The 16554-nt window shown below is 39.6% G+C and overlaps 1 protein-coding gene across 2 annotated transcripts; it reads right to left on the bottom strand.

The window, feature by feature from the left end:
- Positions 1–824: 824 nt before the first annotated feature.
- On the bottom strand, positions 825–14334 carry DUT (deoxyuridine triphosphatase). Of its 2 annotated transcripts, none has more exons than XM_069097989.1 (7): positions 14181–14334; positions 13142–13310; positions 10135–10226; positions 8494–8538; positions 2030–2104; positions 1878–1948; positions 825–946 (listed from the first exon to the last, which is right to left on the bottom strand). In XM_069097989.1, the coding sequence occupies exons 2-7, from the start codon at positions 13306–13308 to the stop codon at positions 890–892; spliced, it is 507 nt and encodes a 168-aa protein (XP_068954090.1). In that variant the 5' UTR covers positions 13309–13310; positions 14181–14334; the 3' UTR covers positions 825–889. The 2 variants fall into 2 exon arrangements, with proteins under 2 accessions (XP_068954090.1, XP_068954089.1); XM_069097988.1 differs by lacking the exon at positions 14181–14334 and adding an exon at positions 13916–14071.
- Between the last annotated feature and the right edge of the window lie 2220 nt (positions 14335–16554).

The following is a 16554-nucleotide window of genomic DNA, read 5'->3' as shown; positions in this document are numbered from 1 at the left end:
CCTTATTCAGAGAATTTTCTTTAACTATTTAACAACTAGCATTTATTACTCACTTTGGACTAATTTTGTCTGACTAATGTAAGGAGAAAATGGATTTGTAGGTAGACATCAAACATTAAGTCTAAATGCAAATCTTAAAAGTTGAACAAAAAGAAGTCTTCTACATTGACCGATTTTTATTCTTATAAATAAATAATTATTTATTTATTCTTATAAATAAATATTTCTCCTTTTCAACAGAAATGCCCCCACGAGTCCTCTGGCTGTACAATAAACAGATTAAAAAAAAAAAGACCATGATTTGAAATAAGGCAAGTAAAGAAAACCATGATGAATACTTAGCTAAGCTACAGCAAATACCAATCTTATATCTTTCAAACCAAGAGTTTCCTAACACAGTGTACAATGAATACACAAAAACATCATAATGATGGAATGCTATTGTGTTGTAAAAAAATGATGAGCTGGCTGATTTTAGGGAAAAAATGGCAAGATTTGCATGAACTAATGAAAAGTGAAGTGAGCTGAGTCAAGAAAACATTGTATACAGTTAAAAGTAATATTGTTCAAAGAATAATTGTGAACAACCAAGGTATTCTGTGTACTACCAATACTCAAATCAACTCTAAAGGACTAATGAAGGAAGATACTATCCACCTCTAAAGAAAGAACTGATAAATAGAAGTATGCATAGTATGGTTTTATATATATTTATAAATCTGCATCAAATGGTGGCCTTTTCTAGCGTGGGGTGAGAAGGGATAGAGGAAGACAGTAGGGAACTTAAAATGTAACAGAAAAATTAAGTAAAAAATCCACAAACATAAGTGGAAATTCTTTTATTAACTGTTTTAAGAGAAAAGCTGCTATAGCTACTCTTTATATAATTTTAGTTCTGACCAGTCGAACCAAAACCCCCGGCTCCACGTTCAGTGTCATCTAGGCCCTGAAAAAGAAAAAATGTGTTAAGTAGTAAGTTAATGTCAAAGTCTCTTTTCTCCCAGACTCCTAAATTTTAAAGTCTTTTTCTCTATATATTGTTGCCTTATGATCAGCATATCTTTCTTAAGGGATATGGCAGAAAGTAGAGGGAAAAAATGGCAAAACATAGATGAATGATTTAGCCACAGTAAATACAAGTATTTTCTAAAAGTTGGTTAAAAAGTATATTAGGGCTTTAATGAATTAGAGAATTAAAAATTAGCTTCCAAGGTAAAGTTAATATGAAAGCTATATTGTAAAGATCTCTTTAAGTTTATCTTAAAATCATTGAATACAGAGCTAGAAGGGACTCTGCTCTCTGACTCCATTTTGTGGATGAGAAATCCAAGTCAGAGTAGTAACTTCAAAGTGGTAGGAAGCAAATCCAGGTCCTATGGCCCAAACTCCAGCATTCTTTGCATTATTCCACATTGTCATCTTCTAGTAAGTAAAAGGATAGACCTTCATTTTAGCATTTACTAAGTCTTATTTTTTTTTTTTAAGCAATTGGGGTTAAGTAACTTGCTCAAGGTTACACGGCCAGTTATTATTTCTGGGTGTGGTGCTGAGTGTCTGAGCCCGGGATTCAATCTCCAGGTCGTCCCAACACTGGAGCCGGTGCTCTTACTCGCTGAGCCATTTACTAAGTCTTAAATTTTTATTTCACCTCGAATTTGTCATTTGTTAGGATTGTTAATTTAATGGAAAATAATTTTCTTTGTTCTATATAAGGACTTTTACACAGAACTACACTTCTCTGTTAAAAGAATCATGACTTAACATTTTCTTTTAAAAATAGATAAATCTTCTATGTCTTAACAGCATGCTAATAAAGAAACGACTCACATGTACACTATAGAATGACTCCCCCCAGTGGTTTCATTATAATTACTTACTTGGACTTCTTCAAGTTCTGGATAAAAAACCCGTTCACAAATCAACTGTGCAATTCGGTCACCTTTTTTCACTTTGAATAAAAAGACTGTATTATAAACAGGTAGTTTGGAAAAACACAAGTTTAGCAATTATAGTAAACGTATTAGCTTACCTTCAAATGTTTCTTTGCCAAAGTTAAATAGCACAACACCAACATTTCCTCTATAATCTTCATCTATGACACCAGCTGCAGGAAGACAAATTAAGCTAATGAAACACAAAGTCTTTGGTAGACATTGCCCTCTACCCTTAATTATCCAAACAAAGTATAGTACGTAGTAGTAGCATGAACAACTCTAGAGGCAGCCTGGTATAAGTGGACTGAGTTGTGAACTTCGGAGTTGAGGAAACCTGGGTTAATATCTGGTCTCTGACACTTATCAGATACATGACCTGGGGCAAGTAATTAAACCTTTCTATGGCACAGGCAACTCCCTAAAAATCTTTAGCTACTAAATTATAGATAAGATTTGATCAGTGTTGGTGGAGATAGTTCTCCATGTTTAAGAAATCATAGACGACAAAAGATGATTCACGAATGGCTCTAAAATATTTCTATACTTAAAAAATTAATATGGATCTGTATGATACTCTTGGAAATTAACAATATTTCAAACAAAAATGTAAAGGCTTGGCTCAGAAGCACCAGAAAACCTATCCATTTTTTTAATCCAATTATTCAAATCAACTCTTTCCTACTTTCCACTCTGCATAACCTCTGAATAATTATCCTACTGGATAATTAGCTGGAACTGGGCTTCCCCCTTTTTCAATCTGGCTCTCACTTTTCCTGAGGAGTAAGAGAAAATTATGTTTTGGTTTCAAAGCCTGATATCAGAGTTGAAGGTGTATTGTCTTCACCTGTGACCCACCCCATTCCTCTTTTTTTTTTCCTTAGAATCCTTAAAGAAAGGTTCCACGTGTTGGATACTGAAGTTATTTGAAATCTGCTACAAACTTGCCACTGACTTCTTTGGAAAAGGACAATTCTTCATTCAAACTCTATAATTATATCAAATTCAGAAAATGGGGTATGGAAAAAAACACGAAGACTAAGAACTACTCAGTCTACTTCTGAGTACTCAAAAGAGATTATGATTTTTCAATGGGATCACAAAAGACTTAAAAAAAATGGGAGTCCTGAACGAAAGTATTTTACCTTTCAGTAATTCACTGACAAAATTTGCCTTTCAAAATGTCCCTAAAGATTTCATTTAAGAAGTGTGTAATTACCTCGGAATTTTTCTAGTGAGGTATTTATATAGTAACCTATAGATTAAGGACAGATATATTTCAACAAAATGGTAGACAAAGGTAGGCATAAAAGTGGAATGCCTGGACTATGTACTGCAGGAATTCTATTTCTAGACTGGATGGTATAGAGGGGAGTTGTGATTTCTCAATTTAATAGTTACAAAAAGTGGGCCAGGTCACATAATGCTGAATCATGTTTTCTGTTCCCACATCCTGTTGAAGGAGGTTGACTTAATCCTTCATATCCTTGAAGAAAGGTGGGACCAGCTGTTCTCCATCTTAACTCTGAGTACCTAAGTAGAAATGGTTTCAGGCTTAAAGAGGGATTTAGATTAGATTTAAGGAATAAATTATTCAGTGTTATATGTTGTTAAACACTGGAACAAATTAGTACAGGAGGTTGTGGAATTTCTTTCCCTGGAGATTTTTTAGAACACAATCAATATCCACCTGTCTATAATGATTTAGGTCAAGCTAAGTAGGACTTGCCAAACTGGTGGAGGTCTTTTCTGGTATCTTTAAAGTAGCTTTGCTTGTTTCACCAGTAAGACTAGGTAACACTGTATTGTACTCTAGTGCTCAGGTGTTTGCCCAGAAGCACCAAGACATGGTTCAGATATTCCACCAGAGCTTCTTAAAACTTGTTCCACTTGAGACCCCTGCAGCACTTCTTAAACTTTGGGTTGAGACAGTTGTAGAAACACTGTCTAAGGTATAAACTTGTGAAAAGCCATCAATGCATTTCAAGGTGTATTTTAAAAGCTACTACAACTACGAAGGAGAAAAGTTTGAAGACATTTGAAATACAAGAAAACAAAGGTGTATGCATATACTTTGTTAGCAAACATGAACTACAAATTTCAGAAATTCAGGGTTCATTTTACACCAAACATACAATAGACTATTCAAGAAAAACATGGGAACATAATTTCCTATGTAAGCACAAGGACTTTTCTTCCTCTTCATGAGAAAGCAAAATGTGTCTTGAAGTTATCATTGGAAAAATCATGCATTGGAACTGGCAGACTGAATAACTGACTTCAGGCAAAAGTTTTACTGTGTCAAAGCTTTGGCATGTCATTTGTTGGAAACCTATTTTAGTTAAAACCATCCACACCTACCAGATGTGCATTCTGAACAGAATCCTGCATACTTAACTTTTTCCTTTGACCCTTATTTACAGCTTGAGATTCTAACAACATCCTTCTTAGGAAATAAAATGTTTTGCCAGCTATGATAAACCTGTGCCTACAAGACATTTTTAAGCTACAACAGATCCAAGAACACACCACAATTTTATGAACAACATATACCAACTATTGGGCTAGTTTTCCATTTCTTTTAGTTCAGTCCTTTTTGGGTCTTTGCTTTAAGCATAGTAAATATTGGTTATGGGAATAATATCCAAATTTCAACATAAATTTGTTTTCAAATAGAGAATATATATTTAAGCCAGTCTTAAATTACCAGGAGTATAAACATAACACAGATTTTAAAAACCATGCCTGGAAAAATATTACATAGATAAAGCAGAGGATCTTTAAGGTGTAAGTCACACTATCAAGGAGCTCAGCATGGTACAGTGGAAGCGTGTGCTAGTACAAGTCTGAAGACATGGCAACAAGCTCCAGCTTCCTTACATGTGACTAACTTTCTGGGCTTCAGAGCATTCTTACATAAAAAATGAGGTTGGACTGATGATCGCTCATGTTCCTTCCAGATCTGAAAAGCTATGAAATTAAGAGGCAGAAGAGATGCTGTTAGACCCAAGTATTATCCCACACCACCACCTAGTGACATCATGAGAGATGTCACTATATCAGTTAGGTTGAGCTACGGAAGGACAGAAGCCAGATGCCAGTGAATATTTTGCAGACAGGAAAAATCATGTCCCTCTGTACATTCTTTGGGGATCTGGCAGAGGAGGGGGCAGTTTGAGCAAAAGCACAGATGTGAGCAATGGGATATCACATACAAGGAGAATAAGTAAGCAAGTTTGGTTGGAAAGTGGTGTACAAAAAAGTCACTTCAAAAAGATAGGTTAAAACCATATTGCAAAGGGCTTTAAATGATGGAAGAGTCTGTATTTTGTCCCAGAGCCAAGAACATTTATTAAGTACTTACGTTCAAAAAACTTTGGATACACCTATAGGATGCTTCATCAACAAGTTAGATGGGAAGGCCCCATGGTCCTTAGGGCATAGTGCTAGAACAGATGGTAATGCATCTTCTTTCTTGTCATTTCCAAAGATAAAATCATGTTTCTGATGTTGAACCACTTGACAATGCCAGAGACTTTCTTTGGCACCGTAGCCCCTGCAGATGCAGCGTCCAGGTCATATCTCTAGAAGGTTGATTCCCTGGATAAAGGCTTCAGAGACTAGGCTGGATGCAGGGTCAGTGTAATGTTGCTATTTATGGGTCCCTTGGGCTCAGGATCCAGATGTCTCCAGATGAAGGGACGTGGTTGCACTGGCGCGTCTCAACAGTCACAAACCTTTTAGCCCTTCCTCAGACTGCTTTACTGCTTCAGATAGGCTTGCCTGCCTACAGGGTGGGTGCACTTCATGGAGAAGACCAGTCTCTTATCCACAGGGATTGCTCTCCTGAATGATGGCTGTGGGGACTAAACAGGAAGCAGGACCACTACAGAAATCTTGGGCATGGTATTTTATCTGGTTGTATTGATCCGTTTCATACTAACTTTTTAATAAAACATTTAAAGAAAGGAGTAGGACTATCATCAAGCAGACCTTTTAGGAAAACAAAGCCATACAAAATTAAAAATCATCCCTCAGAAGCCAAAGGCCTAATCCTGGTTAAAGGCTAGTCAGCGGAGGTTTCCAAACTGCAGTCCAGAGTATATGTAGAATTTTTCTTGTTTGACTATACAGATCTGTTACAAGGGAGAACCTCTTTTTGGGGTAGGGGGTCAGAGAAGTGGGTAATTTTGGAACTAAAAAAAAAAATCAGTAAAATATTTTTAAAATGTGTGCACATACCCCTGCCATCTCCCCCCAATAGTATAGAAGGGATAACAAACATAGAGCAATTTTGTCCCTAGCTTAAATTTTATTAAAAAAAAAATGTATCAGAAGTCTCAGTTAATTTTTTTCTTGTTCTTTGCATACTCCAGTGTTTGTGTTGACTATTAAGTTTATATTAAAAAAAAAATAAAAAAATATTTAGGGGAGGTAAAGCAGAGAGGAGAGAAAAAGATAGGAGGTTATGGTCAGATAGATGAATTCCAGGTTCATGGAAGTAGAAACTTTGTCGATTATAAGTTCAAGTACTGACAACTGGGCATATGGTTCAGATGAAGGGAAGGTGTGAGTCATGAGAGACAATACTGATGTACTAGCAACCAGGCTGCTTGAGGGGATATCAATGTGTACAATGCAGTTCTCAAGTATGAGAAGAGGTTGAGCGTGAGCCTAATTTGAAGACTTATATAAATTGATAAAGGGTAAAGAAAGTTGAACCAAGAGAATATACACAATGATCACAGTAACATAAATTAAAACATTAAAAGCCATCAGATTATTATTCAATTTTGGTTCCAGAGGTCTGAGGATGAAATCACTCTTCCTCGGTAAGAATTACAAATGGGCTCCACTTCTGACTCTTGGAACTTTCTTCGCTGTGCCACAGCAGCCTTCTGTCAGTGGAAGAACACCCTGCAGCCCCTTCCTCTGATCGGTCAATTCTTCCCAGAAATATGGTTTAAGGAAAATGCCCAGGTTAGCAATATCTTCATTCTTCTGTGGGCTCTATTTGATTTTAGAGCTTTTCTCTACCATGTCCCCTGCAAGGGTACCTTCTCCTCCCCACTTTCAGCTTCCTATTAAAACTGTTTTCTCCCATTAGAATGTAAGTTCCTTGAGGGCAGGGACTCTCTACTTTTTTTTTATTCCTAGCATTTAGGACATTGCATGGCACATAGTAAATGCATGTTATTCTGTAAAAAACAAAACATTAGACAGAAGTTTAGTACAGAAGCCCAGGAGTCAGGAAACCCTGATTTCAAGTCCCTCCTGTAACACATAATGGTGATATAGTTCCAGGCAGGTCACTTAACCCCTTGTTATCCAGGCATCTAAGACTGTCAGGTGACAGAGCTGGTGCTGGATCTGCATTGGCCATGAAAGTCATCCACCAGCTTCCCATACTGTCATCACCACAGTCTGGTCAAAAACAAAAGGCATCTGGAGAGCACTGGGTGCAGATTCCTGCTCTCTGTAGACCTTTCTGGGGTCCTCTTTTGTTACTCTTCCCAAATAGGGCCCTTTTCAAGATGGCCTTCAAAGAGGTGAAGATATTTCTTTTAAGGAGTCTTCTCTTCAGGTTGAGTATCAACTTCCTCTCCCACTCCTTATACAACACATTTTCAAACTCATAGCCAGTCCAGTCATTCCCTTATGCAGACAGATGGCTGTTCATAAATATGGCACCCAGAATCAAACACAATGCCCAAAGTGTGTGGACTAATCTGTTAGATCGACAGATTTGGGTTAAGTGTATTTGCTTTTGTGTACAGTGTTTCCCCCAATAGAATGTAAGTTCTTCGAGGACAGAAAATGTTCACTTCTCATTTTTTTGCCCCTAGTGCCTAGTATACAGGTGTTGTTAATAAATGTTTGCTGGTTTATAGATCATATGCACAGTTATTAATATAGCTTTGCATGACATTATGCATATTTATTATTTTGAGAATATACACCTTTTTGATGCCAAGCATTTATTTACATTACTTTAGAGGTTTTAAAGTAGGAATGCAATAATTGTCATCCTTGGTTCCTTCCCTTCCTTAGAACTTTAACTATGCTGACCAGAGAAACAGATCTCTCTAGAAAAGTTTTTTGGTAGTTCCTTCTTTTCCTACTTTTTTTAGTTTGCTTGCTTTGGGAACAGAGGATCTAACAACCAAAGCTAGTTTCCCCCAATAACATAAAGTGAAAACACCAGCTGTCACTTAGAAAATAATTTCTAGACTGACTCAGAAATTTTTACACGGGCAACTTCACCTAGGAGTGAAATATTTAGTTGTTTTATGGTAAGTCTAAACAGTACATATGAATTACATAATATACATAATATTACATAATATCAATAAACATGAATTATTGTTCACTCCTTTAATAGGAGCTTACTAAATTTGGATGGCATGGTAATGAATCATAATGCACAAAATAATTCATTTTACTTTCTAATAGAATTCAAAACATAAGCTACCATTTGAGTTTCACTTCTTTGGGAAAGAAAGGTTTGTTGTTGTTTTTTTTTTCTCACAAATAAGATTGAAATAAGGAATAAACATCTTACCTCCCACATCTATAAAATGTTTTGCAGCCAAGCCAGAACGTGGAGCTTAACAAAAAAAAGAGAGAGGAAAAATATTGAAAGTTTTGACACAATCTAGCCTTACTTGTAAATCTTGCCACTTCTGATTCAACCTTATTTCCTAAATCTAGAGTAACTTTAATTTCATAGTAATAATATGCAGTCAATTTGTACTCACTATACTTACTAAGATAGGAAAAGTAGACATTTAGGAGAATCTATAAGAAATGAAACCTGCTTAACCTAAAACTCATTTAATCAATATGACTATTTTCTTAAGAGTTCTAGCTGTTTGAGGTTTCACCATCTACTGTTTGAGGTTTCACCATCTAACTAATCTTAACTATTACAAATAAATTGCGTATAAAACAAATTTTCTCTAAAATGAGAATCCATTTGTTTACAACCACTACATCAAATGAATGAATACTGTAGCCTGCATTTTCCATCTTTTTACTGGAGTATACCTGCTTTTCTTGAGGGTTCTAAGGCCATACACTCAAGGAGAGAACCTGTAGTTCTCTCATTTTGTTGGGTCAGCTGTTTTTAACACATGAGCATACTTGGGGGCATACAAGGCCCAGGTGATTTTACTTTGAAAGGTGAGCCTTGTCTTTCCAATAGTTCTTGAATTTCACCAGTCAGGACTCTGTGACCTTCTTTCCACCTGAATAAGTTTTGATATCACCTCCTCTAAATGGTATAGCTAACTGGGAAAAGAGTTGAAGAGATATTTCTAGAATTTAAATGGCTTTTGCAAGTGTTATTTCTGAGGCTGTTTTAAATACAACCTTATTGGAAAAAGACATTACTTAAAGAGCTCCTTACATTGTACCATGGAGACAGGCACACTCAAGTCCTGCCATTTGGGGCAGAAAGAAAATACCTATTCTAAAAAAAATTCTAGTATTCTGAAATAGGGAATTTTAATTATTAATAGTGAGAATTCTAGGGAGAGCAAAAACCCTGAATCATCTGGGGTTTTCTTAACCAGTTAATGTCTTGAATTAGGTTCAATAAATCAATAGCCAATCAGTGTACGTTATGTATTCCTGAATTCCTTTAGGTAAAGCTCTTTACTTGGTGACATTAAAATTATCAGGGTCGTCTCTTCTATGGCATCAAATGATTTTTAGAAGACTTTTCCATGACTTCTCCTGTGCAGTGCAAAAATTAATATTCTAACATTTGTAATTATTCCAATTGTTAATGAAGTTGGATATTTATTCTACTTAACAGTATACCTTTCCTAAGTTGTTGAATGTAGCAAAGAGGTGGGAATATAATGCAACAGTAAAACTTTGCTCCCCCTACACATGTATAGTGTGATTTTCTAGCTTCAACCACTGTAGCACTGCCCAGGAATACGTGTGGCAGAACTGCCTCATCATACTTCCACAGTAAAAGCAAAGGGAAATGTGAGAGATACCAGGCTACAGAAAACTTGTAAATGGGTTGTATCTGTTGTCTTTTATCTAATCTATCCTTGATTAAAAATCATGTTAAATAATTTACCCCAATTTTCCAAGTATGCATGATCATATGATAAAGTGAAAATGAAGAATAAGATATTATTTATTTCAAATACAAAGTAAGGTAAGCTACTATCACTTGGTTACTTACCAACTCTACCATAACATCCAGAAGGAAGAGAGATCTGAATATCTGTTTTCACAATGGCTTTCTCCATGGCTGGTATTGTATAATCATAGGCGCTATAGAAATTACCAAGCAAAATAAAGTTAATTATAAATAGATTTTTTCAATTTAAATTTTCTATGAACAAAATATTGAATTATCAGAAATAACTGTTGAACAATGGATTTTCTTATTAGTTCGAGGTTAAGAGAACAGATTAGAGAAGACAGGCCTTGGAAAGGCACCTTTATTTCACTGGAATGAAAGTAAAGGGAAGAAAGAGAGGGATAGGCTGAGAAAGTGACAAATCAAGAATGAAGAAGAAACCAAGAATATAAAAGAGGTAAGAGTAGAAATATGTTTTGTGATGCTTTGCTTAGTAAATAGCTAGACCCTAACAGTAGGTCACAGAGCAAATTAGTGTATTCACTAGTTAAACTATTGTGCATTTAATGGCCCAGGATGAATAGATTGCTACAGTGGCCTACCCCTGTGACCTTAGGGCAAGTCACTTCACAGCTTTCTTTTGCTCAGCTATTGAAAGGGCATTACACTAAGGTTCATCTCACTAAGCTCCCCTATTTATAGGTTTTCCCCTCCTCTTTTCTGAAGAACACTGTAAGGTTTTTCAAGGATAACAATTCTATACTTCTTCTATCTGTACTAAAGCCAACTAAAAACCTGCACTGAGGTCCTATTTTGATGTCTCACCAGGCCATAGAAGTGCCCTTGGGTTCTTGTGGACTAAAGCCAAACTCCAGCAAATCCTCCAAAGCTGGAGAAGTTCTGGCTATGGTTTTGGTCACAGGTGCTATCTGAGGGTAAGTCTAGCTCAATTCAGAGAGGCTCATCAGGAGATCTAGCTACAAGGTGATGAAAGTTTCAGGCAGCAACTCTTAAAGACCATCTATTAAGCTGTAAAGGGGATTTTGATCTACAATAGTGGAAGTATTAAAACTTGTTACATAAAAAAGGGGGGTGGGGAGTTTTAACTGTTCTAAGCTATCTTCCAAATAAAAGCATTAATGAGTGGTCTAAGGTTGAATTCTGGATCCCCAATTTTAGTCTTCCCTTTGCCTTTTTTTTTTTTAATAGTTTCAACTAACTCTAATATCAGGGTTACTTGGACTAGGTTTAACTACAAGGCATCTAAGATGTTTTATGGAGTTTTAGCATTCTCTGAAAAAACTGTTTTGCCACAGGTCATTTTAGGAGTACTTAGGCTTACCTCGAGTACATCAACAATACCTCTCTCTCCTCTTAGTATTTTGGACATTCTTTTTCCTTTCAATTCAATAAATGTTTATTAAGTGCTGCCAGTATAAGGCAGCATGGACTACAAGGAAAAAAAATTATACAACCTGCCCTCAAAGACTTTATGGTCTACCAGAGGAAATGTAAGTACACATCTAAGACTAACACAAGGTACATCATGATAAGGGCAAGAAAGTGCTCTAAGAAACTAAAGGGCTAACCAAAAAGCATATGGAAAGGTTTCATAAAGGAGGTGGCACCTGAGATGAGCTTTGAAGAAAACTCAATAGGCAGGGATGGTGAGTACACTCAGAACATGGGAGAGCGCTCCCTAAGCCATGGGAAAAAAGGTCAAGTTTAGAGAATAGCTTAATTGGGGCATTTTAATATCACTGATTAAGCTTTGTTTCAGAAGGACTGGAGACAGCAGACCAGAATCAGTGCTCAGTTAGGGAATTATTCAAGTGGTCCATGGGGTCTTACACAAGGTGGGGGAAAAGTAAGTTGGGAGAAGAGGGAAGGAGCAAGAGTATAACGGACTGCATAAAAAAAAATGCTTTAATGAGGAATACAGTTCACAGGGAACTTTAAAATATTTGTTCTCTAGTACTTATCGACCAAAATGAACCTAAGAGTCAAAGCTGTAGAGCTGGAGGGGATCTTGGAGAACCTAGTGTGAGTGTGTATAAAATCCCTTCAAGGAGGGTAAGTGACTTGCCCAAAGTAACACAGCACTTCCATGAGCTGCCATGGTCCACTCCTAAGAAAAGTTTTCATTTTTGTAGTATTTTCAGCCAGTGTGTTAGGTTCTGCAGCAGGTGTCTTCTCATATTTACAAACTCCTGGCCCTTGGCTATATTTATTTAATAACAGCGTGTCCTCAAGCTGCTCAACCCTGGCCAAATAGCTTCCCCTCTCCTTACCCCAAAACTGGGAATTGGGGGGAGGGGAAGGGGAAGACCAGGAGGGGGAGACTAAGTTGTTCTTTCCCCTCAGAGGCATCTAAGTGACAGAGTGGATTGTGTATTGGACCTGGGGCAGGTAAAACTTGAGTTCAAATCATGCCTCTGTGACCCTGGTTTCCTCATTTGTGAAACAAGGCTTGCAGGGCTGTTGTGAGGAAGAAACGAGAAAATACTTGTAAATTGTTTAGTAAGCTGCCGGACACATAATACGTGCTATATAAATACTAGCTACTCTGACTGCTGTTATTGTTATTATTATCACTAGGCGGTGAGACTGTAATAACGGGGGTGTCCCAAAAATCTTACTGCCTTAGTAAGCTTTGACAGCTTAGCCATTTTAAGCTATTAAATTTGAAGCTTCAATGGCTTAAAACAGCACTAAGACTTTTGGGACGCTGCATCTAACCAGCAGGCAGGGAAACCCCAACTCACAATTAAGCGCCCAAAATTGGCGCGAAAATTTGAGAACAGGAAATTGGGTAAAGAGGCAGGGAGAGGCTCGCCATGTGGGGGCTGGGAGAGGGGTACAAGGAGGAAGCACGATGGAATCTGATCACTTGGGTTTGAATGAAACCTCTGCTACCCAAGACCCCCTGAGTGGCTTTGAGACAAGAAGCCTCCCCCACTCCTGAGCCTCAGTTTCCTTATTTGCAAAATAAGAGTGGGTCTGGCTGGCTGAGAGGTCCTTCCTAGGGGTCTAGTCTTGCTTCTCCCCCGCGCCGGGCGGGCGCCCCGACTCCTTCAATCACACCCATCAATCCACCTTTGCCTACCTGTACAGGTCATAGCCCGCAGCCCGCGCCGACCCCTTGGAGGGAGGCGTGGCGTGCTCCGAGAGCCGGGCGAAGCGGAGGCGCACAGGGCTCCCCTCCTCATGCTGCGCAAGCCGCCCTCGCTTGCTGGGGGAGACGACAGCGGGGGTAGCTTCGGAGCAGGGCATGACTGCAGAGAGAGAAGAGAAGAGATGCACGCTGCAAGGCAAATCACTCAGCCCCGTGGCCAAGGAGACTCAAATTTCCCCGCGAGCCGCCCACACCAGACCCGGACGAGCCCATCCGGACAAGATGACGGGGGAGAAGAGATTTAAAATGTTTGGGTTGAGAGGAGCGCGTAGCCCCAGAGCAGCTTGTGCAAAACCCTGATTTAAGGCCACTCTTCATCCCCAATGGGCCGGTGCTATGGGGGAGATTCTTTTTGTTGGGTTCCCCTTCCCAGTTTCAGGTAATTCTCTCCTCCTCCACCCCCCGCAGAGAGAGCGAAATGGACGCGCTCCTGCGCCCGTTAGCCCGGCAACTCCCGACCCCAATCATAGAGTCCGGTTCCCTCCCGGTGGCGGAAGCTATCTCTGTGTAAGGTCCTAAGGTGGAGACCCGGGAGAGGCGTACAGAAGCGCCTTGGGCCTTCCAGCAAGCCGCTGCGGGAAGCTTTCGTGAAGGCCCGGCGGATCCTAGACCTTATCAGAGAGGCAGATGGGTTGCAGCCTCCGCACCCTAGGGAATTGCTCTCCCGGGGATTCCCCCTCCCGACCACTGCTTTCCCTTCTTTACTAGGTTCCCTGCATCCCGGCCTGGAGTAGCTGAGAGAACTGTGGAAGAGCCGCCTGAGCTCCCGGAGCAGCATGGCAGACCTAGGCCGTTAGGGGGGCGGGGAAAAGGTATGGGCAGGACTAGGAGATAACTGTGGCTAAGCTGGGGAGGAGCGGCTGGTTTTACGATCGGCCATCTAAATGGAATTGTAGTCCCATTTGAGATGACCGTGTTATGGCTGTTAACCAGACCAAGAAGAACACCCCCCCCCCCCCAAACAATGCACCTGGTTTAGAATCCAGGGCGGAACAGTTTTGTCCGCCGGCAGCCACCGTACATTCCTCAGACTACTCCGTAGAATTCGTGCCGGACGTATTGAACCCCTCCCCCGTTCCCTCCGAGGCTAGGGCGAAGTGCGGCAGGAGGTGGGGGTCCACGAATTTGGAGTGGGTGCGCACGCGCAGTCACCCCACCAGGTGGTCCAGTCTCATCTCCTCCAACCTCCTTGTCTCCCGTAACGCGGGATGCTGCTGAGCCAAAGCCCACGCGGTCCTAGTGGCCGCCTTTCGGGTGCTGTCCTTAGTGTCCATGACTAAAATCCCTTTTAGGGCTGGCAGTGTGCAGCATCCAAGTGCAGGCTGCGGACCAACCTTTATTTGGTTAACATTTGATTAACATTTAGTGCCCCCGCTGTGAATAGAGCAGCAGTCTTGGCTCTAAATCAGTAGGGATTTGACCCTATTGTGTAAGAAAATCCAGGCGTGCAGAGAGATTGTGTCACCTAGGAAGGGAGAATGAGGGGGAGTGCCTCGGGTATCTTTCCTCCAAAACTCTCCCCTCTTCCTAATTTATCTGTTACTATTGAGGTTACCTCCATCCTCCCATTTACCCAGGCTTGAAACCTAGTTGTCATCCCTGACCCTCTCCTCTTTGTCACACCTCCGATCCAATCAGTTGCCCTTTCTACCTTCATCTAAATCCTAATGAGAAGGGGTATATCCTCTGACACTGTCACAGTCCTGCTCTTGAAGTAACCCTGCTAGTGGTGGGTCTGCAAAGTTGTCAGAGTGATTTTTCTAAACCTCCAGTCTGACCATGACACCCCCTATTCACCTCCAAGATCAAATACAAAAGCCTTTCCTTGACTTTCAAAGCCCTTCATAACCTGGTCCCCTCCTACCTTTCCAGTCTTCTTACTCCTTGCTTCCTGCACCTACACTTTATTCCAGTCTACCAGCCTCCTTGGTGATCCTAGTACAAGACTTCTTCCAGCTGGAGGGTTTTCATAGGATGTCCCCCATGCTAGGAGTGCTCTCCCTCCTCATCCCCTCCTGGCTTCCCTGGCTTTCTTCAGGTACTAGATGAAGTCCACCTTCTACAAGAAGCCTTTCCCAGTGTTCTTCCTTAATCTTAATGCCATGTCTCCCAATTTATCCTGCACATAATTTTATTAGTGCTGTTAACAGAATTTTTACTGAGCCAGTCTCTAACCTGAGAATGCTTGGAACTGCACAAAGCAAGCCTAGTGATAGGAGTACCAGTAATCAAATAGTTTAATTAACCAGTTTCAGAGCAAGGGATGTTTTCTTAGCAGAAGTAAAAGCACAGGTTATATGCTTAAGTCACAACTGGGGAAGGAGGGAGGAAAGTGGATTTCAAACAGTCATTTAGTAGTTTCCCACAGGACCTAAAAGTTACACAATACAACAATTCTGAAGTCAAGTCTTTGGGGGTTGTGACCACCTCCCCTAAAGTACAGAACCAGAGTTCTGTGATGGGAACTGGTTTTACAGTCATTGATTTGCTTCACTTAAGGTCCAGTGATCCTGAGCTGTGTCGGAGTTTTGATTAACCAGTTTAAGCTGAATTGTAAGCTCTGACTCCCAAGCCAGAGGCAGCTCTTGAGAAAACTAACTTATCAGTATATTCATTACACATATATCAGTTAACATGAAAATTATAAATTCCTTTCTCAGTGCATAGTTATTTGCATGTTGTTGCTACCATTAAACTGAACTCCTTGAAAAGAGAGGCTGCTTTTTGCCTTCCTTTGTTACCTCCTGAGCTTTGCATAGTGCCTGGCACTGTTCAACAAATGCCATTGACTGACTCGATGGCCCATTTGATATTTACAAGCATAGGTGACATTTATCAAATTTACTGATATCACAGAGTTGGAAACAATACCTAACACATTGGATGAAAAGATCCAAAATATCTTGAAGGGCTGGAGCACTTGGGCAGAACTTAAAAAGCAGTTGAAATTTACTTTGAATTAAAAAACAAACAAACAACCAACAGCTTCACTAGTACAGTATGGTTGAGGCATGATTGAGGGGAAATCTTTTCAAGTATTTGTTTCTTAGAGCTTGGCAATATTCCATGATATTTATGTATCACAATGTTTAGTGTGAGATACACAAATGTCATGGAATGTTACCATGCTCTAGGAGACAACAGATGCGAATACGGAGAAACATAGAAGGTCTTATGTGAAAATACATAATGACTACAATAATGTAAACTGAAGAACAACTGTGCAACAATGAAAATGAATATTATGAAATTGTAATAAGCAAATTTAGCTCTTCCAAAAGAAGAGTTATGCAAACACTTTTCTTCTTTGCAGAGAATGAGGGACATAGTCCATGGGTATGGAA

Source organism: Petaurus breviceps, unplaced genomic scaffold (genome assembly GCF_028583685.1).
Source record: "Petaurus breviceps papuanus isolate PSGF00001 unplaced genomic scaffold, PetGlider_PUasm1.0 37, whole genome shotgun sequence".
Lineage (NCBI taxonomy): Eukaryota > Metazoa > Chordata > Mammalia > Diprotodontia > Petauridae > Petaurus > Petaurus breviceps.
This window is presented reverse-complemented; position numbering and strand designations above follow the sequence as displayed.